Source organism: Mustela lutreola, chromosome 6, assembly GCF_030435805.1.
Source record: "Mustela lutreola isolate mMusLut2 chromosome 6, mMusLut2.pri, whole genome shotgun sequence".
Classification (NCBI taxonomy): domain Eukaryota; kingdom Metazoa; phylum Chordata; class Mammalia; order Carnivora; family Mustelidae; genus Mustela; species Mustela lutreola.
In genome coordinates, this window is record NC_081295.1 from 9292584 (window position 1) to 9316113 (window position 23530).

At 42.5% G+C, this 23530-nt stretch overlaps 1 protein-coding gene across 5 annotated transcripts in view; it reads left to right on the top strand.

Moving 5' to 3' along the window:
- Positions 1-23530, top strand: part of SERAC1 (serine active site containing 1) — a 57591-nt gene that overhangs the window by 31788 nt on the left and 2273 nt on the right. For all 5 annotated transcript variants that reach the window (XM_059176656.1, XM_059176659.1, XM_059176658.1 and 2 more), the window contains 7 exons: positions 4476-4589; positions 7253-7415; positions 16463-16613; positions 18228-18369; positions 19602-19696; positions 20931-21028; positions 22429-22611. In XM_059176656.1, the coding sequence (XP_059032639.1) occupies positions 4476-4589; positions 7253-7415; positions 16463-16613; positions 18228-18369; positions 19602-19696; positions 20931-21028; positions 22429-22611 (946 nt within the window). The remainder of the gene's footprint in view (positions 1-4475; positions 4590-7252; positions 7416-16462; positions 16614-18227; positions 18370-19601; positions 19697-20930; positions 21029-22428; positions 22612-23530) is intronic.

Consider the following 23530-nt stretch of genomic DNA (forward strand, 5'->3'; position numbering starts at 1 on the left):
TGAAATTTCAACCTTTCTTAGAGGACCTCAGGTGTCTGTGGCTCAGAGCCTAAGGAAGCAACCAGAGATGCAGAAGTTTGAACATTTTATTCATTTTTTTAAAAGATTCTATTTATTTATTAGAGAGAGACGTCGAGCGGGGAGGAGGAGGGAGGCAGAGGGAGAGGCCGACTCCCCACTGAGCAGGAAGCCCAGTGTGGGACTCGATCCACACTCCAGGATCATGACCTGAGCCAAAGGCAGACTCTTAACCGACTGAACCACCCCCCCCAGGCACCCCAGTTTGAACATTTTAGATTGTGCTTGCTTTTTCATCTACTGTGACAAGCTGCCTAGAGTCAGGAGAACAGTGGATATGGTACCTTGAAATGATTTCCCATCACAAAGCTTTTGTGGTCTTGGCTTAAGGATAGCCCAGCTAAAATCCTGCAGTTTTAGTATTATCATTCGCCCCTGTAATTTCCTAGTCTGTCTGAAATCAGCTTAGGTATTAGGGTCTGAAGTCCTTGCATCAAGATACTTCTGACATCTATCTGCATAAGCATAGCAATGTGTTAGGATTGAGAGAAAGACACCGACAGATTGGTTTAAGGATGGGAGATTGCTTTAACGACCGAGGATTTAGAAACCTACAGATGCTTACACAAAAAAGGAAACTGTGAAGCTCGCTTTCCCAGAGCTGGACAGGCTTTGCCAGTCCTGCAGTTCCCCATGACGTACAGCTGTGCACACTGAGGATTCTTTGTTGGAACGAACCCATCATTGTCATCACAAACTCCCCCTCTCTCCCCTTCTCCCAGCTTTGGTTGTGAGTAAATCTCATCAGTTGTAAGTAACAGAGAAAGCAAACACAGCTTATTTCTAAGTGTTTCAAGAAAATGGGTAATCATTCTCAGATGTCACATCTCCTAGCAGCCCTCGGTGTCGGCTTACCTGAATCCGTTTCTTCACCGCCTTTCTAACCATCCCCTCCCGCAGGCTCACTCTCCCTCATGCTCACGCCTGTGTTCCAGCCACACTGGCTTTTCCTCTCCAGTCCTTGAACTTGCGAAATGTTTATCCGCTCGCGCTCCCTCTGCCTGGGATTCTCTGCCACCTGGCTTGTCACACGGCTGCCTCTTTGTCCTCCAGCTCTCAGCTTGTCAGCTCCACAGAGAGACCTTCCTCTTTATCTCAAATGTTTATTGCATTTATTGTCCTTCCTAGCGTTCATCCCATTGTGTAATTATACTCTGTATTTCTTTGCTTACGTCATCCTCTTGCTCCCTTCCAGTAGGCTTTAATAATCTCCCCGGTACCAGATACAGCCTCCCACCCAATGTCTTCTCGATAAATCTTTATGGAATAACGAATGAATCATGAGAGCCAGCTGTGCACAGACGTATACATACTTAAGTAACAACTGGCATATTTCTGTTATGAATCAAAGTATTTTTGTATGGCAGATAAAAGTGGAGATACTGTTTAATCAGAGTTGTAGGTTATGTGGTAAGAAAATTTCTATTGTGCATTAAGTCATTTGGCTGTTATAAACTCGTTGAGATGCATTTGAAATATACTGTGTTATTCCACAGTTAGGTTGTGTCTCCCATTGAATATCATAATAAACAATTATACATAAAATGCTTTGTTACACATAATTAATATATGATATGGATATAAATTCTTTAGCAACTTGTTTTATTAGTTGACATTTCCTCTTACGCTTTATTGTTATGATTGCCTTCTAATTTTTATACCTTACCCTTGTTACTGGTTTTTTTTTTTTTTAAAGATTTTATTTATTTATTTGACAGAGAGAGATCACAAGTAGATGGAGAGGCAGGCAGAGAGAGAGAGAGAGAGAGGGAAGCAGGCTCCCCGCTGAGCAGAAAGCCCGATGCGGGACTCCATCCCAGGACTCTGAGATCATGACCTGAGCCGAAGGCAGCAGCTTAACCCACTGAGCCACCCAGTCGCCCCCCTTGTTACTGTTTTTAACAGTGTCACTCTTTCTTTCCTTTCCTCTTCATTTCTTTGATCCTTAAGAGATCATTTTTTAGTTTGCATTACGGAATTTGATGTATGGCATTTCTTAAATTTTTACAAATTTATGTAATCTTGCTCTATCTTAATCCAATGATAAAGCAGTAGTAACCTATGTGTTTTATTTTTGTGTTAAGAATGAGAATATAGTGGGGCGCCTGGGTAGCTCAGTGGGTTAAGCCTCTGCCTTCGGCTCAGGTTATGATCTCAGGGTCCTGGGATCAAGCCCTACATCGGGCTCTCTGCTCAGCAGGGAGCCTGCTCCCCCTCCCCCCCCCGCCTGCTGCTCTGCCTCTCTGTCAAATAAATAAAATTTAAAAAAAAAAAGAAGAAGAATGAGAATATAGGAGGGTGCTTGGTTGGCTCTGTTGGTTAAGTGTCTCCCTTTGGCTCAGGTCGTGACCCCTGAGCCGTGGGATTCAGCCCCACAGCAGGCTCATCAGGGAGCCTGCTTCTCTCTCTCACTCTGCTTCTGCTCCCCCTGCTTGTGCTCACTCACTCTCTCTCTGAAATAAATAAAAGAAATCTTTAAAAGAAAAAAAAGAATTAGAATATAATCCATATGACCACACCACGAGTTTGCGCCTTTTATCCGTTCCTTTTGCTTGTGCTTCTTTTCTACCACACAATCTGCTGGTTCACAAATAACCAAAGCTTTGCCGATGAGGTCGGAATTGGAACCGTATTCTTATATCCCACTTAGAAAATGATCAAGAGAACACAGAGTCCTAGGTAATTTTTTTTCCTTCTTCTCTTTCTTTCCTTGGAGCATTTGGCTTCAAGGTCAGGTGATTTGAGGGTGTGAGGTAGGGAGAGGGATTTGGGGGAGGCAGGTTTTGGTGGTGGATGTTTAAGAGAAGTCCCTCATTCCCCAGAGCCCATCACTTCACTATTTGCCCATATGTCTGCTGGAGGAGAGAGTGACTCTTCATCAGTTAGTCCGTTCCCAGCCCTCTGTTGAGAGATCCTGAATATTTGAGATTAAAGCATGTTTAAACTTGGAAAAGCAGAATGTTATATCAGAGAGGATGGCAGGAGTAAGAATTATAGAATGGTCAAACATTTTGTTTACTAGGTTTACCAAACCATGGGCCCTATACATTAGCTCAAAATGCAGAAATTTATGGTTTATATTTCCTGTAGGATACGCTGGGCTTTCTGTACACATTTTTGAAAAACATTACCTTGTAGTTGCGCTCTTGTACCAGCAGGTGGCCTCTCTGCACAGTCAGGGCCCCTCGGTCAACTATGAAGCGCTTCAAAGGAGGTACAGTAATTAGTCTTCCTTCGCCCCCACACCGCCCCTCACACTCTCACATGGTTACACTTACTCTCTCACAGATTGTAGCATATGATACACTCTTCTGCCCCTTTTTCTCACTTGAGGGTTTATGTTGGAGATTGGTACATATCAATGTCTGAGGAGCCTCAGATTTTCACATTCACCTCGCATTCCGTCGTGCGGGAGCCCCATCACGATTTACCCAGCCTCCTGTTGAGGCAGTTTGTCCCTTCAGGCTTTCATGCTTACAGACGTTGCTGTAGCGAACAAACCTGTACTTGCATCACTTTGCCTTTGTGTGTCTCGGTAGGGTGAACTGTTGAAGGGCCTGCAGTGTAGACAGCTGCCCTGAGTTGTCCTCCACGGAGGAAGCATGGTGGTAGGAGCGCGGCTTCCCCACGCCTCTGATAGATGGGGACCGTTTCTCTCCTAGAGGCACCTGCATGCCTCTCACCAGAGCGATGTTGGGCCTCGTGTCCTAGATTTCTTTGCCTAGGAACTTTTGTTTCTGACCGTTGCTCATTTTTCTGTAGCATCACTGGTATTTTTGCCACTGATTTGTGGGAGATTATTGTGTACTAGTGACATTAGCATTCGATCTATAGTAAGAGTTGAAATTTCCTTTTCGCGCTTCATTCTTATATTATTATTATTATTATTATATTATTAGCTATTTTATAGGGCTAGTACACACCCCTGTTCTGTCTCATGGTTTTCCTAGCTCTTCTGTTTATTCTCCCATATGAACTTGAATTTCAGTTTAGGAAGAATTAAAAGCTCTCTGATCATTGTCATCAGTTATCTTCATTTTAAACTTTCCCAGTACTGCCTTTTCTCTTTATTATTATTTTGAGTAATAGATTTCAGGTAGACTCTGCCAGTGTCGTCTTACAGTAGAACATATGTTCAATCCTGGGCTTTTCTTACTTGATAAAGGATTGTGTGTTAGTGTTCTTACATTCAGAGAAGAGGACACAGAGGAAAGAAGAAAAACATGCAGATTGCCTCTTCTAGAAATGATTCCTTATGTTTTCTGTTCTAGGAAGCAGCAATTTGCATAACTAGTTCCCTTTCAGCTTCCAAAATATGTCGTGTATAGCTCAGGGATTTTTTTATCGAACAAAAAATATGAGTCACTCTCTTCAGTAAACATTTAATTATCTTTCAGGGTGGCTTATGGTGTTTTGGAGGAAATGGACTTCCTTATGCTGAAAGTTTTGGAGAAGTTCCTTCAGCTACAGTGGAAATGTTCTGTTTAGAAGCTTTGGTAAAACATTCTGAGGTAACTTACATTTTCAAAATGTGATTTAGTTGTTATGATCACAATGGAAAAATTGTACATGTTGGCTCATTCAAGGGAAGTAATCCTCATTTTTTGTAGAAGAAAAAAAAAGCTTTTTACTTGTTTTAAAATTTCTGCTTCCCCCATTTAGTTATTAGAATTGATAATCATAATTTAGCACCAATACACATATTTCATTTTTGCCAAGCATTTCTAAAAATGTATTTAATCTTAATTGCGCATAAGAAAGCAATCCATTGTCTAAAACATAGCATTGACCTTTGAATTATGCTATCTTCTACTGCCTTTCTCAGATCATTTTTCCAAATAATATTAGTAGGTAGTTAATTTCCAGTAAAACATCTGCTAGAGATGTAGCATATGGAAAAAAGGTAAATATTTGGATGACCATACTCCATATATTAATGGTTTTTAAATTTTTTGGCATTTATGACAGCTTTTCTGTCATGATCATATTTTAATTTTATTTGTTTACTTTTATTTATTTTAAAGGTTTTGTTTATTTTTAGAGAGAGCGAGGGAAGGGAGAGGGGCAGACAGAGACGGGAGAGAGAGAATCTCAAGCAAGACTGCTTGGTGAGAGCAGAGCCCTACATGTGGTTTGATCTCAGGACCCTGAGATCATGACCTGAGCTGAAATCAAGAGTTGGATGCCCAACTGACTGAGCCAGGCGCCCCCTGGTGCCTTCTTGATTTTATTTTATTTTATTTTTTAAAGATTTTATTTATTTATTTGACAGACAGAGATCACAAGTAGGCAGAGAGGTAGGCAGAGAGAGAGGGGGAGGCAGGCTCCCTGCTGATCAGAGAGCCTGATTCAGGGCTCGATCCCAGGACCCTGAGATCATGACCTGGGCCGAAGGCAGAGGCTTTAACCCACTGAGCCACCCAGGTGCCCTGCTTTCTTGATTTTAAAAAGAAAAAAAGCAACAAATTTTGTGGTGCTCAAACATGAATGTCTAAAAATCACTTTTAAGCATGCTTAAAAGTTTCGTGGTCACCTTTAGATATGGGGTTGTGTCCAGAAATTTGCATTTTTAACAGGCATCCCTGGTTGAGGCTTCTGGAAGTGGTCCTTCTCACGTCATGAGAAACCCCGTTCTAGAGCTCTTATATTCTCCAGTTTAATTTTGGGAACCATTAGACATGGCTCAGAAGCATCTGGTCATCTCTAGATTCCATCAGTGGGGTTGGGAATTAAGTACAAAGTAGAGGTATTAGCATTGTAGTTCAAAAGGGCATGTAGGAAAATGAGCTGGAGTTTTTGCGGCTTAAGACTAGTTTCTAAGGCAATAGATGCATCTTCAGGAAAGTATAGTGCGTGGAATAGCTTTCCAGAAACCTCTCAAGTCATTACATAGCTCACTGATGTGTGTCTAAAAGACATACTCTTAAATGCACTTAAAATGTCATAAAATTCAATAAAAATTTGGAGAGTGGAAATTGTTAACATACATGTGACATATCAGTGAGTCCCAACCAGTGATGGGAGGAGGCCAAGGTCGTGCCAGTGACCTTGGCACATTGTGAGGACTTACAATAGTATTACATAGTTCCTTGGGCTTTTCTCTTGTTTCTCTATTAAAAATTCACATCCCTTTTTCTTTTCTTTTTTTCCCCTTTTTTCTTTTTTATTTTTACCACTTGATCGTTCTCTTTAAAAAATGTGTTCTGGGGCGCCTGGGTGGCTCAGTGGGTTAAAGCCTCTGCCTTCGGCTCAGGTCATGATCCCAGGGTCCTGGGATCGAGCCCCGCATCAGGCTCTCTGCTCGGCAGGGAGCCTGCTTCCTCCTTCTCTCTCTCTGCCTGCCTCTCAGCCTACTTGTAATCTCTGCCTGTCAATTAAATAAATAAAATCTTTTAAAAAAAAATAAAAAAATAAAAAAATAAAAAATGTGTTCTGACTCCTGAGTTTTAAGAGAACCCCCACACTGTGGGCTTGTGTGGGGTGGGGTGCGAGGCCGCGGATGGAGCTTATCTCTGCGAGTTCTCGTTGTAGAAGCAAACTTGGCAACTTTAAGTGTTTCTACTTGTTATCAGGTGGCAGCTTTCTCAAGCATAGAAAACCTTTTTAAGGTCAAGCCAGTCAGAGTATCACTGTTCATCAAAACAATTCTATAATAATGACATTGTCAGGTTACACATCCCATGAAGAGCTAAACAGTAAGAGAATTTTATCACTGAACCACCCATGTCTACACAATAAGAAGAAAAATTTCAGGGTGCCTGGGTGGCTCAGTCAGTTAAGCATCTGCCTTTGGCTCAGGTCATGATCCCGGGGTCCTGGGATCGAGCCCCACATTGGGCTCCGTGCTCGATGGGAAGCCTGCTTCTCCCTCCCCCTGCTTGTCGTTCCTCTCTCACTGTGTCTCTCTCTGTGGAATAAAGAAATAAAATCTTAAAAAAAAAAAGAATAAAAATTTCAGAAGTCCTGGTGAGATATGCCTTAATTTTTTCAGTGATTCTGAAGCCCCTCTCGCATAGATAAGGGTTTGCTTCTTTATTTCAGCCAGCCAAGATGAGAGTTTCAGGTAGGTCTCTGTCCTTGACCAGGACCTCCCTGGCTGTGCCTTCAGCATGCTGGGTCACCGGGTTAGTGACTGTGCAACATTAAGTGAGCTTTCATTAATTTATCCTGCTAGATATCTACACACTGTGATCAAATTGAAGCAAATGGAGGCTTGCAACTACTTCAGAGACTGTACCAACTTCACAAGGATTGTCCTAAAATACAGAGAAATATAATGCGTATCCTCGGAAATATGGCTTTGAACGAACGTCTTCATTCTACTATAGTTCGCTCAGGTAATACGTCTCTCTTGGATTTGGTCCTTTGGTCTTCTCCCGCCTCTACCCCTCCTGATACATTAATTTTTTTTAATAGACTTAAGACTTTGCTTAGGTTTGCTTATGGGTCCTTAGAGCATGTCATTTTCGTAGGGGCACGGAATTGCTTGCGACATGTGGATGGCCCATATCTAAGATACTCGGTCCCCGCACCGTCACGGGGGAGCGGTTTTTGCCATCATGACCATCTAATTGTTTACATCATCTTTGATATGATTTGGTTTGCTAAGAGATGTACTCGGGGTATAAATAGTGATGTCCCTGCCTTGCAACTAATAAACTGACGGTGGGGAGATACTTAAGACCATGCGGAAATTCCTGTTCCTCGTCTATGGAACATTCTCGCCTCCTCTTGCCTTTAGCGTGATGGTTGCAGAATGGTGGTTTCCTAACTGCAGCACGCCTTCCCCGTGTGCTTTTCAGCATTTGGCAACTTCTTACAACTTCTCTCCTTCCATCTGTCCCCTCCTTTCTTCCGCCCTCCCGCCCTCCCCCATCAGTAGGGCACACAGATTCCTATTTTTTAATGGTTTATATCTTATTACTGTACTTAACATTTGATGCCAGATTGTCTCAGTTTTGTTTAGTGGGAGCCCCACAAACTGGTTCCCTGTGTCCTTGCAATATGCCTACCTCATTTGGGGAGGCATTCGTTACTGTCTGGAATAACAACATGTTCTCTGGGGAGAAATGCAGATAGATTTTAGTGCAGATTCATTGGTACAGACCAGGATCTGGGTGCTTGGTGTCCTTGTTGGTCCTGGAGTGTCTTTGCTTCTTGGCTCTTTCAGTGCAAAAAGCAAAGTGATCTGTGCAAATACACACACACACATACACACACACAAATATGCATAGGTATGTGCTCATCAGATACATCCATATGTTCATATTTATTAGAAACTATGAATTTACATTTTTTCTTGTGTCTCTGCTTTGTTTTTTGGTTTACATTTAAGAGAGTTTTGATCACTAGAAGTTTTTAATTTAATGAAGTCTCATTCAGGGATCAGCCAACTTTTTCTATAAAGGACTACTTACTATGGGGGCGCCTGGGTGGCTCAGTGGGTTAAGGCCTCTGCCTTCGGCTCAGGGTCCTGGGATCGAGCCCCGCATCGGGCTCTCTGCTCCTCGGGGAGCCTGCTTCCTCCTCTCTCTGCCTGCCTCTCTGCCTACTTGTGATCTTTGTCTATCAAATAAAAAAATAAAATCTTAAAAAAAAAAAAAAGGACTACTTACTATGGGTTTTATTTGTCCTGACTTTTTCGATTCTTAAAGTAGAAACTTAGATCATTGATTTTAACTCTTTTCTTGTTTTAGTTACCTGTTGCTATGTATCAGACACAAAATTTATTGGTTAAAATAGTGATCCTCTGTTTTCCTCATGAATCTGAAACTTGGGCAAGATTTGGTAGTGAAGGCTTACATCACTCTAAGCACCGTCAGCTGGGCAGCTCAGCTGTGGGACGGAGGGTTCACTTACATGATTGCTCACTTACACGATTGCTCGCTTACCTGGCTTGCAAACTGGTGCTGGCTCTCAGCTGGGCCTGGGGACATTGGCTCCTTTCTCCCGGCGCCTCTGCACTCAGCTTGAGCTTCCTTTAAGCATGATGGCCAGGTGTAAAGGGCAAACGTCCCCAGAGAGGGCCAGGTATAAACTCTTTCCTTTTGTAATCAAGCATTAGGAACTCATTTCTGCCACGGCCTACTGATTAGGAGCTAGTCATTGAGGCTGGCTCACATTCAAGGGGAGGAGATTTGGAAGGGGTTTTGACTCATCATCTCTTCTTTTTTTTTTTTTTTAACATTTTCTTTATTTATTTGACAGATCACAAGTAGGCAGGGAGGTAGGCAGAGAGGGGGAACCAGGCTCCCTGCTGAGCGGAGACACCCACCCACCCACCCCCAACATGGGGCTCGATCCCAGGACTCTGAGATCATGACCTGAGCCGAAGGCAGAGGCTTAACCCACTGAGCACCTGGGCGCCCCAGACTCATCACCTCTTAATGGACAATAGTGTCAAAGAATTTGAAGACATGTCTTCAGATCACTGCAATTTAGTACTTAATGCAGTAAATTTCCTCCTGCCTGCTTTAGATGTGTCCCTCACATTTTGGGTATATTGTATTTTTGTCATTATTCAGTTTGACATATTTTCTAATTTTCTCATGAATTTTTTCTTTGTCTCATGGGTTACTTAAAAGTATGCTGTGTAGTTTATAAATGCTGTTTTCTAGATGCCCTATGTCTCATTTCTAATTTAATATTGCATGTGTTCAGAGAACATATCCTATAAGATTTTAGTCTTTGGAAATTTATTGAGACATAGTTCATGGTCCATTGTATGGTCTGTTGTGGTGAGTGTTCTGTGTGCACTTAAAAGGAAAGAGTGTTCTGTGGGTGTTAGGTGAGGTGTTCAACATATAACAATTAAACCGCATTGGCTGACAGTGTTGCTCAGATCTTCTCTAGGTTTTCATTGTGTTCTGTCTAGTTCTGTGAATTACTGAGAGATGTGTGAAATCTTCAACTAGGTGAATTTGTCTGTTTCTCCCTTTAGTTCTGCCAGGTTTTGCTTCCTGGTAAATTCTTCGTTTTTTATTAATAAATGATGTCTCTCCCACTGGGGACACTCCTTTAAGTCTACTTGCTCTGCTATTAAAATAGCCACACTAGCTTTTTCTTTTTCTTTTTAAAACATTTTTGTTATTGAAGTATAATCGACATTCAGTGTTATGTTAATTTCAGAAGTACAGCATAGTGATTTGACAATTCTATACATTATATAATGCTCACCATAAGTGTAGTTCTCATCTGTCACCACATATTATTGTAATATTATTGACTATATTTCCATTGCTGTACTTTTCACCCCTGCAACTTATTTATTTTGTACCTAGAAGTTCGTACCTCTTAATCCCCTTCACCTGTTTCACTTACCAACCCCATCCCCCTCCCATCGGCAACCACTAGTTTGTTCTCTGTATGACTCTGTTTCTATGGGAGTTTAAGATTTGTTTTTTAGATTCCATGTATAAGTGAAACATAGGTATTTGTGTTTTTCTTTCTGACTTAATTCACTTAACATAATACCCTCTAGGTCTGTCTATGTTATCGTAAATGGAAAGATCTCATTCCTTTTATGGCTGCATGATAGTCTGTCACACACACACACACACACACACACACACACACCTTATTATCCATTTACCCACTGATGTACCCAGGTTGTTTCCATATCTTGGCTCTTACAGATAATGCTCCAATAAGCATGGAGTGCTTATTATCTTTTTGAAATAATTTTTTCATTTTCTTTGGATAAATACCTAGTAGTGGAAGTCCAGGATTATATGGTATTTCTATTTTTAACTTTCTGAGGAACCTCCATACTGTTTTCAACAGTGGCTGTGCCAGTTTGCATTCCCGCCAGCAGTGTAAGTAAGAGGCTCCCTTTCGTCCACATCCTCACCAACACTTGTTTCTGATCTTTTTGCTTCTAGCCATTCTGACTCGTGTAGGTGACAGCTCATGGTGGTTTTGATTTTCATTTCCCTGGATGATCACACTGGCTTTTTCTTATGCTTGCTGTTTGCATTACCAATCTTTTATCTTTTCCCCTTCTTTTGCTTTCATTTTTCTGTGACTTATTAAAAATTAGTACATCTTTCGGGGCACCTGGGTGGCTCAGTGGGTTAAAGCCTCTGCCTTCCGCTCAGGTCATGATCTCACAGTCCTGGGATTGAGCCCCACATCCGGCTCACTGCTCGGCAGGGAGCCTGCTTCTCCACCCCCCGCCTCTCTCTGCCTGCCTCTCTGCCTACTTGTGATCTCTGCCTGTCAAATAAATAAATAAAATCTTAAAAAAAAAAATTAGTACATCTTTTATGGACAGCATATCCGTGCATCTTTTTTTAATATCCAGTTTGACCCTTTTGATTGGAGTGTTTTGTCTCCTTACCATAGATGTGATATGAACATTGTTTTCTGTTTTCTTCCTTTACTGACTTTTTTGGGTTATTCTGTTCTTTCTCCTCTTTTGGCTTTTTGCATAGTATTACTTGTGTATTTCTTTTTGTTGGTGGTATCCTTAACTTACCACAGTCTGTCTGGAGTTATTATTCCCTCACTGTATACATAGTGTGAGATTCTCCAAACAGTGTCCTTCACTTTCCGCCCCTCGCCATCCTTTGTGGTATTGGCATAATGTATTTGATTCCTGCACGTTATAGACTTTGTGATACACTGTTGTTACTCGGTCACGTGCTATTGGAAGACTGCAAGAAGAAAAGCAAAGTCGTCTTATGTGCACACTGCTGATGTGCAGCGCTCTGCCTTCCGTTCTGCTTATCTACATTGACATCCCACGTCGTTTCCCCTCGGGCTAAAGACCTGGGTTTGCTGGACAAATTCTCTCACTTTTCATCTTCTGAAAGTGTTTACTTTGCCTTTGATTATCCCAGGAAAGAGATTTTCCATGGACAAAGGATTCTGTGATGACAGTGTATTCTTTTTAATGTCAGCACTTTTAATACTGCTGTTCCATTGTCTCGCCACCACCGCCGCCTGATGGCAAGTGTCCAGTTCCTGCTTTCGTTCTCCGTATGTACCTTGTCATTGCCTTTCTGGCTTCTTTTAAGGTTTTTGTGTTTGGTTTTTAGCAGTTTGGCTATGAAGTGCTTGGTTCCTTTTTTATATTTATGCTGCTCAGGGTCTGCTGAGCTGACTAAATCAGTGGGCTGATGTTTTTTTTTTTTTATCAGATTTGGAGAATTTCTGGCAAGTATATCTTTAAGACTTTTTCTTGTCTCCACTTGCTCTTTTCTCCCATTGGGACCTCAGTCATTGATATTAGATCTCTTGATTTTGTTCCACAAGTCATTGAGACTCTTTTCATTTCTCTTCAGATATTTTTCTCTCCCTCTGTGTTTTACTTTGGATAATTTTGGTTGACTTATCTTCAGTTTCTTTAATGGGATAGAGCCTTGATCAAATGAGTGTTTTATTTGAAAAACCCACAAAACACTCTTCCCCGAATCGAACCCTGGCTCTTACCCCAAGTCTTTCATCCTCTCGGTGATTTCACTGTCCACGGGACGGCCCACTGGACACCTTGGTCTCTCTGGCTCCTCGACCTTCTCGTCTTCATTGACTTCCTTCTGTGCTCCTGATTGTCTCGGGCGCCCGTCCCGTGCCACACCTGCATTTGGTCACAAAACCACCTCACCCACAGAATCGGTAATTCACCCCTCAGAGCACATCCTCCTCTCATTCAAGTTTGTCTTCGCATCTGCTCCCACGGTGACCAGTTTTATTCTCGCCAGGAGTTTGTCTACGGACCCAGTTGTTTGCTCCCGTGCATTCGCCCTCTTTCGCACTCCCCTCCTGACGCAGTGTCTGTATATTCCATGGTTCCTCATTTCACTGATGTTCTCTTCAGTGTCCTGGAGCTCCCTTTCTCTTCCATTCTCTGAGCACACCCTTGGTCAAGACGCCTACGCTAGAGAAAACCTACTCTCTCTTGCTTCTGTGGCTGAGTTGCAGGTTGGTCCTCGGCTTCATATCGCTCGGCAGTCCTGTTTCTCCGGTTGGCGCACCTTACTGTTCCTACAGTGACGATCGAACCTCCTCCATGTTCTTCAAACCTTCCCCAGACTCCGTGCCTCTCAGCAGATGGCCTCGCCCATGGCAGTGAGACAGCCGAGACCCTAAAAGGGATTTCCTTCGTTTCCCACCACCAAAACCAAACCGGTCTTCTCCTTTTCTGCTCTTGGTGATAGGAAAAGGGACATCTCTCATGAGACCTCCGGCTACACCTGGCCCCTGGCTCCTTGCACTGTCTCGGGAATTGCCAGTCTTTTCTAATCTCTGTAGTCAGGGGCTCCTTCTCAGCAGGCTCCTTTGATCGACACAGATTAGGGGACAGTGTGAAAAACCACCTAAATTTGTGACATCACAGCCCCCTGGTTTTTCACTTTCTCTTCTGCTTTTCCATTTTATGTCTAAACTTCTTAAAGTTATCTATGCTTCTTTTTGCTCATCTCCCATTATTTCTGAGCATTTCAGTTTGAATTCTGCTGTCTACCTTGTATTTTTTCTTTAGGTATCCTTTGTCTTTAGTATATATCTGTACACACATGTACACGTGCACACACACACATATATATATCTGTATGTATGTATATATGTGTCTTAATAGTTTCAGATCTAACTTTTTGCCATTCAGATTTACAAAAGTTAAAAAGATACTGGTAATATCCACTGCTGGTGATGGTGCATGGAAACTGCTCCTTTCATACGTTGTTGGTGAGGATGTAAATTGATTCAGCATGTTGTTGTTGTTTTTTTTTTTATAGGCACTTAGTAGTATCTATTAAAAGAATGTATACACCAATTGACGTAGTAAGAATACTACTGGGACTCTCTCCTACCTAAATACTCATGTGTGTTCTTAAAGATTTATGTACAAAAATGTTTATTGGACTGGCGTTTGCAGTATGGAAAAAATAGAAACAGCCTAAATGTTGCCAGTAGGAATAATGGTAAATAAACAATGGTATACTCAAACTATGTCACATGCTGTATTTAAAAAGAAAAGATCATTTATACAGAGAGCATCCCAAGGCACCAAACCGAAGTACCAGGTCTGGTCACAGAACAGGAGGAATAGTACGATTCCATCTAGGCAGGAAAAAAAAAAGAAGCATATAGCACTTTAGTGTATAGTGTATATATAGAAGTTACAGGTATAGGACTGAATTTCTGAGGTTTGGAAGGGTCACCACCTAACTTTGAACTCTAGTTACTTCTGAGGCTATAGACGGAGCTGGGAAATGATGGGAGTGCTGAAGCTGAAGTGGGACTTTGATTATAAAATGCTATTTTTTAAAATTTGTTTTTATAATTATCATGTATTCAGATGTTATGTAATTTAAAAACACTGAATCTGAAAGACACGTTTCCAAGGGGCATTTGGTGTTTTGTAAAAGGCATTGTGAGAATACTTTGTCAACTAAAAAAAGCCATAAAAGTGGCTTGTGCCATGATTACTCTTGTGTTTCCTTTCTTGGGACTCCATTAAAAATAAGGCCATGTTTTTGTATGTATACTAGTAATATACCTGTTTATCTCCATAGGTAGAATTTTAAAACATTATTATATTATTATCATAAAGCTTTCTTTACACATTTGAAAGGGATATTTTTTGATGTAACAAATTTGAATATATTTTTTAAAGATTTTATTTATTTATTTGACATACAGAGAAAGATCACAAGTAGGCAGAGAGGCAGACAGAGAGAGAAGAAGAAGCAGGCTCCCCGCCAAGCAGAGAGCCCGACGTGGGACTTAATCCCACGAACCTGGGATCAGGACCCGAGCTGAAGGCAGAGGCTTTAACCCACTGAGCCAGCCAGGTGCCCCCGAATTTGAATATTGTTAAAGAAGTATTGGGCCTGAGACTTCTTTTGGATTATCATCACACTGATGTTCAACACTTTGGCCACAGAGCAAGGGAGGAAGACATGGGACTAGCTGCTTTGTCCTGAGTGCCTACTGGGCTTCATAAGGGCAGTTTTTACATGGATTAATTTATTAGAACCTTCTTCCAGCCCAGGAAGCCAACTAACTTGGCCAAGGTTGCACAGTAATTAAGTAGGGGACAGACATTTTGAACCCAAGTCTCTGCCCTCAAGGCCTCTGTTGTATTATTTTAAGTTATATAAATAACATGGGAATAGATTCTCATGGTAAATACTTCAGAGAACATAGATACAGCAAAAAAGACCCATCTTTTTCTTAAAAAAAAGATTTTATTTATTTATTTGACACAGAGAGAGAGCACAAGCAGGGAGAGTGGCAGATCTGGGGAGAAGTAGGCTCCCCGCTGAGCATGGAGCCAACGGCAAGGCTCGATATCAGGACCCCGGGATTTTGACCTGAGCTAGAGGCAGACATTTAACCAACTGAGCCACCCAGGCACTCTCTCTCTCTCTCTCTTTTTTTTTAGTCTTTAATATTTTCTAGATCCATCCATGTTGTTACAAATGGCAAGATACCATTATTTTTTAAGGCCGGGCCGTATTCTGCTGCACATATATATCACATCCTTATCCATTTATCTGTGGTTGGGCGCGGAGGTTGTTTCCGTATCTTGCTTTTCCGTGTTGTAAATAATGCCGCAGTGAATAGAGGGGTGCATATATCTTTTTGAATTAGTGTCTTCTTCTCTTTCTTTCATTTTCTCCCAGTAGAGGAATTACTACATAATACGGTACTAATATTTTCAATTTTTTGAGGAACCTCCATATTGTTTTCCACAGTGACTACGCATTCCCACCAGCAGTTCCTTTTTTCCCGCACCCTTGCCGCTACTTGTTATTTCTAAACAAGCTCATTATTAAGAAGTCATTTCTTATGTGCATTAAAAGCTGCCAATATGTCTGACAATCAGGATGAAATAACTAATACTAAAATTTAATGTGTTTAGGGGCGCCTGGATGGCTCAGTGGGTTGGGCCTCTGCCTTCAGCTCAGGTCATGATCTCAGGGTCCTTGGATCGAGCCCTGCATCGGGCTCTCGGCTCAGCAGGGAGCCTGCTCCCCCCACCCCTCTGCCTGCCTCTCTGCCTACTCGTGGTCTCTCTCTCTCTGTCAAATATATAAAAATCTTTAAAAAAAAATGAGTTTAGTAATTCTCACTAAAAGCAGAATATCGTATTATCATTGACGACCTCTCTAGTAATGGCCACTTCTGTTAGATTTTCTAAATAAAGGAAAAAGCTCTTAAGTCCCTGCTGCCTTCTTTGAACCGCCCATGCAGGGGCCTGGCTTGGGACATCCTGCACCGTGGGATGTGGAGGACCTCGGGGCAAAACGGAGTTGGAGTATTCTTCCTTTTCTGTGAGACAGACCCTGGAGTCTGCCTTTCCCCCGCCGTGTTCAGTCGGAGACCGCTCACAGTCTCCCATGAAGTGGTGTGGGACCGAGGGGTTTGTTCTCTTCCCCAGGGTGGGTTTCCATACTGGCAGAGGCAATGAAGTCCCGGCGCATCATGGAGGCCTCACATGCCGCCAGGACCCTGGCTAATCTAGACCGAGAGACAATGCGAGAAAAATACCACGACGGCGTGTACGTGCTGCACCCCCAGTACCGCACGAGGTGAGAAAGCGGACCGTCACCATGTCTCCCAAGGGGATGGAAAGCCTGGAGAGCTTCTTATTTTACTTTATTTCTCCATCATTAAATACCTTACAAATAATCCCGGGAACCTTATCTCCTGACACAGTTTGTCCGTAATCACCTGAGAAGAATTGTGGGCTGTCACGGGAGTGTGGAACTAGCTAAATTAATCAGCGTAATTTTACACCAAGGGCTGACCTTGAGTAAGATCATGTTCACCTCTTGTAATGTGTCCCCGCTTACACTTTGTAACGCGTAGTTCTTTGTTTCATGACTGTTTCCTGTAGATCTGAGTTAATAGCCAATTCAGACTGTAGAGGTTGTTCTGGATGGGAGGAGATAGGACATCCTATGCAGGAGACCATGTTATGTTAGCCTGGTTCTAGAACTCATAAGGACTGGACAGAGTTTATGCCATATATAAAATCATGCACTGGAAGGAGTAAGTTATAATAAACATGCTCCTTCTTAAGATTATTTCTGGTCACCATTTCCAGTTGTATCATTGCTAAGATAACAAATATAGGAAGGACCACAATGAAAAAATTACGTATTTCTTGGATTTTTCTCAGGTACTTTAATACCTCAGAAAATAGCCAAATCATTTAGTTGAAAAATGGATTGTGTGGTTAATTCCAATTTATAAACAAGATAATATGGAAATGTATTATGTATGCGTTGCATAAATTGTGTGTGTCCTGTAAATAGCTTACAAGTCATATGCTATCTACAGTTTTTAAAAATGTCATATCTAGGAACATCTGGGTGGCTCAGTTGGTTAAGCATCCAACTCTTGATTTCGGCTCAGGTCATGATCTCAGGGTCATCAGATCGAGCCCAATGTTAGCTTTTGTGTTGGGCATGGAGCCCGCTTAAGATTCTCTCTCCTGCTGCCCCTGCCCTCATATTTTTTTTAAAAAAAAAGTCATATCTAAAGACTATGGATTACTTTAAAATCTAATTTTTTTTTTTTTAAAGATTTATGTGTTTGAGAGAGCGAGTGAGTGAGCGGGGGGAGGAGGGGGTGAGAGAGAGAATCTCAGGCAGAATTTTCGCTGCACTTGGAGCCCAATGTGGGGCTCGATCCCTCCACCTTGAGGTCATGACCAGAGCTGAAATCAAGAGTTGGATACAGCCAACTGAAGCACCCAGGTGCCCTTAAAATCTCATTTCTGATAAACATTTATTTCCTTGATAAGTTCTTAAAAATCTCTCATGCACACTCAATTGAAAGCTACACTAGCATTTTCTGAGTTAATATCTTAAACATTTGTATTGATTTGTGGAATATTCTCATGAAATTCTTCAGAGGGCATTCTATGACCTGTGTCACCTCATTGGTTATTAAACTCCTTACGGTTGAGTTTGGCTGGTCTAGTTGGCTCGGGCTAGATCTGTCTCTGTTTTTATGGAGAGAGCAGTGAGCACATTCCTTGTACGCCTCTGCTACACCCGTGCCGGGACAGCTGGCCTTCACGGTTTTGTTCCCTGCATGCAACCTTACTAAGCACCATCCACAGAATACTAGGTAGACTCTTACCAAAGCAGTAATGCATTTATTCTGCTTCTTTTTAAAACTCTCTCCCCCGTCAGTCAGCCCATTAAAGCAGATGTCCTTTTTATTCATGGCCTTATGGGAGCAGCATTCAAAACGTGGCGTCAGCAGGACAGCGAGCAGGTTTTAACTGAAAAGATTTTAGAGGACGAGGCCAGGTATACCACGTGTTGGCCCAAGGTAAGGAAGCACTGCCTCCGGCGGGGTTGGGGGGGCGCCCCTTCCTGGAGGAGCCTCACAGCATCGTTGGCTGCTGAAGGCCATGTCCTGATTTGCTTATTTTCCTTCTTTTTCATGGTCTTCTACCATGCAGTTTTTCTGTCCCTTAGGGACACTCGTAGGACGTTCCTGAGCAGCTGGGCTTGTCACCCTGCCTTCTGTTGTGTCATTTCTGGTTAGGGTGTGGGCTAGAACTCTCAAAGAATAGTTCATTGAGTAAAAAATGGGCAAGGACCAGTATTTGTTCCCTCCTCTTAGGAATACAATGGACAAGGGGCGCCTGGGTGGCTCAGTGGGTTAAAGCCTCTGCCTTCGGCTCAGGTCATGATCCCAGGGTCCTGGGATCGAGCCCCGCATCGGGCTCTCTGCTTGGCAGGGAGCCTGCTTCCTCCCCTCTCTCTCTGCCTGCCTCTCTGCCTACTTGTGATCTCTGTCTGTCAAATAAATAAATAAATCTTTAAAAGAAAAGAAATACAATGAACAATACGTTCATAATAGTTGGCTAGTTCTATGACTTTAAAAATTATAAAAATAGAAATAATTGGAAGAAATAATTCTACTTTGGATTTCCTTGGTGATATTTCTTCTAAGAGCCTTAACTCTGGGCTGAACACAGTACCTTCAATGTACCCGAAGCTCTGCGAAGGCGGACACGCGTGTAGTTGCCAGGGCTTTGTCCCACCGGAGCTTCTTCACCCTCCTGGAGGCTTAGCCTGCAAAAGTAATGGTTTGCACTTGGTCTCTGGCAACACTGATGTAGGAGGGAACCAGTGGCCCCAGGGCCACAGTGGAACCGGGACTGTAATCAGAATCTGTGTTCTCAGCTCGAACCTCCAAACATCAGACTGTACTGTCTGTCCTGAGATCTCCATTTTCTATAAAATGCTTTCTAAAAGTCCATTTGATTTGAACTCTAAAAACCTTCCCCCTTTTGGCTGTAGTACACTAAAACTGAGAACATTCTCTTGAAACTAGCAGCAGCTTTATGCTATAAATCTTGATGCCTCCTTGTGACCAGGGACATAAAAAGATAAAATGCTAGAACTGGTTTCCTAGTCACCTTTTAACTTTATTCTAATGTGATGTTTTACAGTCGTATCGCAGTGGCCTTTAGTTACAGGTGGCAATCACCAGCAGACCGTGGGAGCGGTGGAAATTCATGTGTGTTCTTTTGTACCTTCTGTTTTGCATAGACATGGTTGGCAAGAGACTGTCCTGCTCTCCGAATTATATCTGTGGAGTATGACACCAGCCTTAGCGACTGGAGAACGAGGTGTCCTGTGGAGAGGTGACAGAGGGACACCGTGGACAGGGAGGAAGGGCTGGGGCCCAGCACCCTCAGGGACTGAAGGGAGCTTTATCTTCTAATGCTACAGACAGAATTTTTTGAATGAAAAACCTAACCTCTTTTCTCTTCCTTCTAGAAGGAGTTAGTAATATATAAATAATGAACTGGGGGAAGGCTTAGATAGAGTGTCAGTCTTGTGTTCCTAAAGTGGTTCATTCATAACTGTTGTGGTACTAAGGACCATGCGTTCTATAGCAAAATCTCCTTTACTCCCAGAAGCAAACGTGAGGCTTTTTGCTTTTGTGTCCACAAGTGTATTGGCTGCAGGAAGCAAAGGAGAAGATGCTGAGCAAGGTAGTCCACCTCTGTCACTTGGACGTCATACGTGCTGATTGTATATACAGGAAGAGGAGCCCTGGACCGCTAGGCTCTGGGACCTGGATGGTAGCTGACTCTCCCTTTGACCCACTGTGTGGTCTTCGGTCTCTAACTTGCTGGCAAGCTTGGTCTGCAGACTGAGTGTGTTGGTCTGAGTCAGCGTTAATAAGCTGAGCGCCGTCTCTGAGCGGCCCCCCTGTAGGTGCCGAGGCAGTGTTCTCAGGGCCAGTGGGCAAAAGCCCCGGGGTCTTTCCCCATTGCACCAAGAGGAGCTCTGACAAACCTTTATTGCAAGGAAAGGATTTTATAGATAAACAGTTCAAAACTTACCAACTCTGGTAGTTTCAAAGTTCCCTTAGCCTGAAAATTACTTTGAATTTTCTGACTCAAAGATTCATAGCTTTCTGGTATTTCTAAATAAACCAAAATGATGAAAACTTAATGTCTGCAGCATAAAACAAGTAGAACTAAGTAGGTGAGCTCACAGCAGACAACACGGCATTATTTTCAGGCCACATCATAACAAGGACACACTTCCTAGGCAGTTGGTGTGAGATCCAACTTGTAAAAATTGCCAGATGCGTAATAGGGGCTCTCACCCTGCTTGTTTAGGGAGTGAGTGGCTTGTTCTGGGCCTGTATATTCCCAGTCATACCACTGTGACTTCGTTAGAAGTGGAGAATGAGCAGTTGTAGAAATCAAACAGAGTAGGGGACTCCTGACCCTAAAATGTGGTATGTAGTATTGGCCCAATAAAAGTTCTTGCCTTAAAAACTTGGATAGTAAAATTTGGCGGTGGCGGTGGGGTACAGAATTAATAGCTTCATAAAGTGCCTTCTGTTTTCATTTTGTTCAGAAAGTCCATTGCATTCAGGAGCAACGAACTTCTAAGGAAGCTCAGAGCTGCTGGCGTTGGGGACAGGCCAGTCATTTGGGTATCACACAGCATGGGAGGTGAGTATGTTGCATTTTTGTGAAGCCGGCACTGGGAGGTTATCGTCTGCTAGTGGGGCTCACCTCTTACCAGAGCTGCCTGGTTCACTTAATACTGGCCCCCTTTCCCTCTAAATTAATGTTTTTGGCTATAGCTAAGAGTTTTTAAAACACTACTTTCCTTCCACCCTAATTGTTTTCCCACAAGGGGACCTCTAGTAACAAACCATATCAAAGGAACATGTGGTTGGCAACGTCATGCTTTCACGTAGCGATAATCAGTAAACATCAGGAGCCGTCTGTGGGTTGTATCAGCCTGACTTGTGCCTGTCCCTCAGCATTCCTGGCTGGTCCCTGCGCTCCCCTTTCCTCCCTGCATCCCCAAGCATCGCAGGCCCACAGCCCCGAGCTTGCTGAGGAGGCGGTGCAATGGCAGATGTCTGCTCTTTGGGTCCTGGTGTGCGCTTGCTAACTGTCGTCTGTTCTCCCCGGCCCACTCCCCAGCCCAGTGCTCATGGGAGTTGTCACCATCTGCCTCGGTACAGCCCCAGGCCTCGTTCATCTGATGAAACGCTCAGGACTGCAGACTGCAGAGTTAAGGCTTTTAGCTGCCAGAGGGAGGTAGATAGATGTAGCCCTTTGTGCCCACAGAGATCCCCGGTTACCACGGAAGTGACCTCTGTGTTATATTATCAGCTTCAGGCCCAAGAGATGGGGCCTTCCTGGGTGCATTTGCCTACAGAAACTTTGTTTTCCCTGGTGGATAAGCTTCATGGGACTGTCTTTTTTGAATCTTAGTACTGTCTCTTGGTGTGGTCATTCGTGGGCCACTGGGGGCAGGCTGGGGAGACATGGTGCTGCATATTTACTTAATTGACGGACATGCAACATAGCAATGCTGCATACTCCTTCTGTGGGATTGTGTATTCTGTAATATAAGATCTGCCTTTCTAGAATCTTACCCGTTTGTAGGCTTGTATTATATACAGTTGACCCTGAGACAGCATGGCGATTAGGGGTACTGACTACCCTTTGCAGTCAGAAATTTGCATATAACTTTTGACTCGCCCCAAATTTAGCTACTAATAGCCTACTGTTGATCAGAAGCTTTACTGATCTCAATTAACATGTTTTGTGTACGTATTCTTACAATAAAGAAAATCGTCAGATAATTAATAGTACTATACGAAATCCATGTGTGTAAGTGCACCTGTACCATTCAAACCATGCTGTTCAAGGCTCAGCTGGATTCTAGATCAGCAGTATTACCAAGTGCTAGTATTTTAAGGCCTGTCTGTGTAGAGAATTATTTAAACTTTAAAGAAAACATCTTTTTCATTATTTGCTCCCTACCCACTCTTGTTTTAGAATAATGGTGGGACGATAAACACCTTACGCGTTGTTTTTCTTTGTACGGCTAGGTCTTCTTGTCAAAAAGATGCTGTTGGAAGCCTCCAAGAAGCCAGAAATGAGTACTGTTATAAACAATACCAGAGGAATAATTTTTTATAGCGTCCCTCATCATGGATCCCATCTGGCTGAATACTCTGTTAATATTCGCTATCTTCTCTTTCCCTCTTTGGAAGTCAAAGAGCTCAGCAAGGGTAATATTTATATTCTGTCGTGAGGGGATTGGGATTGTATGAATATCAGTTATACAGAGAAGGAGAAAAAGAAGACAGTTTCTAACTTGGCTATATTATCCCATTTTATTATTTGTGTATAAATTGTGTTTAGATTATCATGGGAAATTTTTAGTTTGGGCTTGATTTTTCTTTTATATCTTTCCTTAAGCCATTATTTGCTCATATATAACAATTTTAATACTATCTTAAATATTTAAACTTTTAAGTTATATAATGTTTTAAGGATTATTCAAATTACCAATGAACTGCTTTTTTCCCATGAGTTTGGAAAATCAACTGGTAAAATATAAACAAACTTAATATCCTAAAAATCTTAATTATTACTTATTTTGATTAATAAACATTTTCTCTGTTTCTGGAACGCCTGTTAATCAATTTGGAGGCCATGGCTGAGCCTTTAATATGCTAGTTGCCTTTTTATGGCTTTATGGAGAGTTACTTTATCTTCTAAACCTTCTACTGAACTTTATTTTTTCGCAACCAAGTTTTATTTCCCAGAATCTCTGTCTTCTCTGATTCTTTTGAAATCATCCTAACGATACTAATTGGAGTTTATTTTCTTAAAGTTCCTTTCTTTTTCTTCACTGGATTCTGTGTCTTCTGTGTGTAGGTGTTTTGTTTACCCACTGGGTCTGTCTCTCTTGGGTTATAAGCTATCCTCTAAGGTCTGGTATGCCTTTTTCTAGTTGAGGATGGGGGACCAGGCCCTCTGACTATAGACAGGTCTTGTTGATGGGAGGCTGTGCTTTAGGATGAAGGTGCCGGCCAGCACCCTGAGGGACCCTGGTCCCACATAGCCAGTAACATGTGGGGCCTCTCCCTTGGCCTGCTGGCCTCTGTCATTTCTGGTCTGACTTTAACTCACCTTAATGACTTC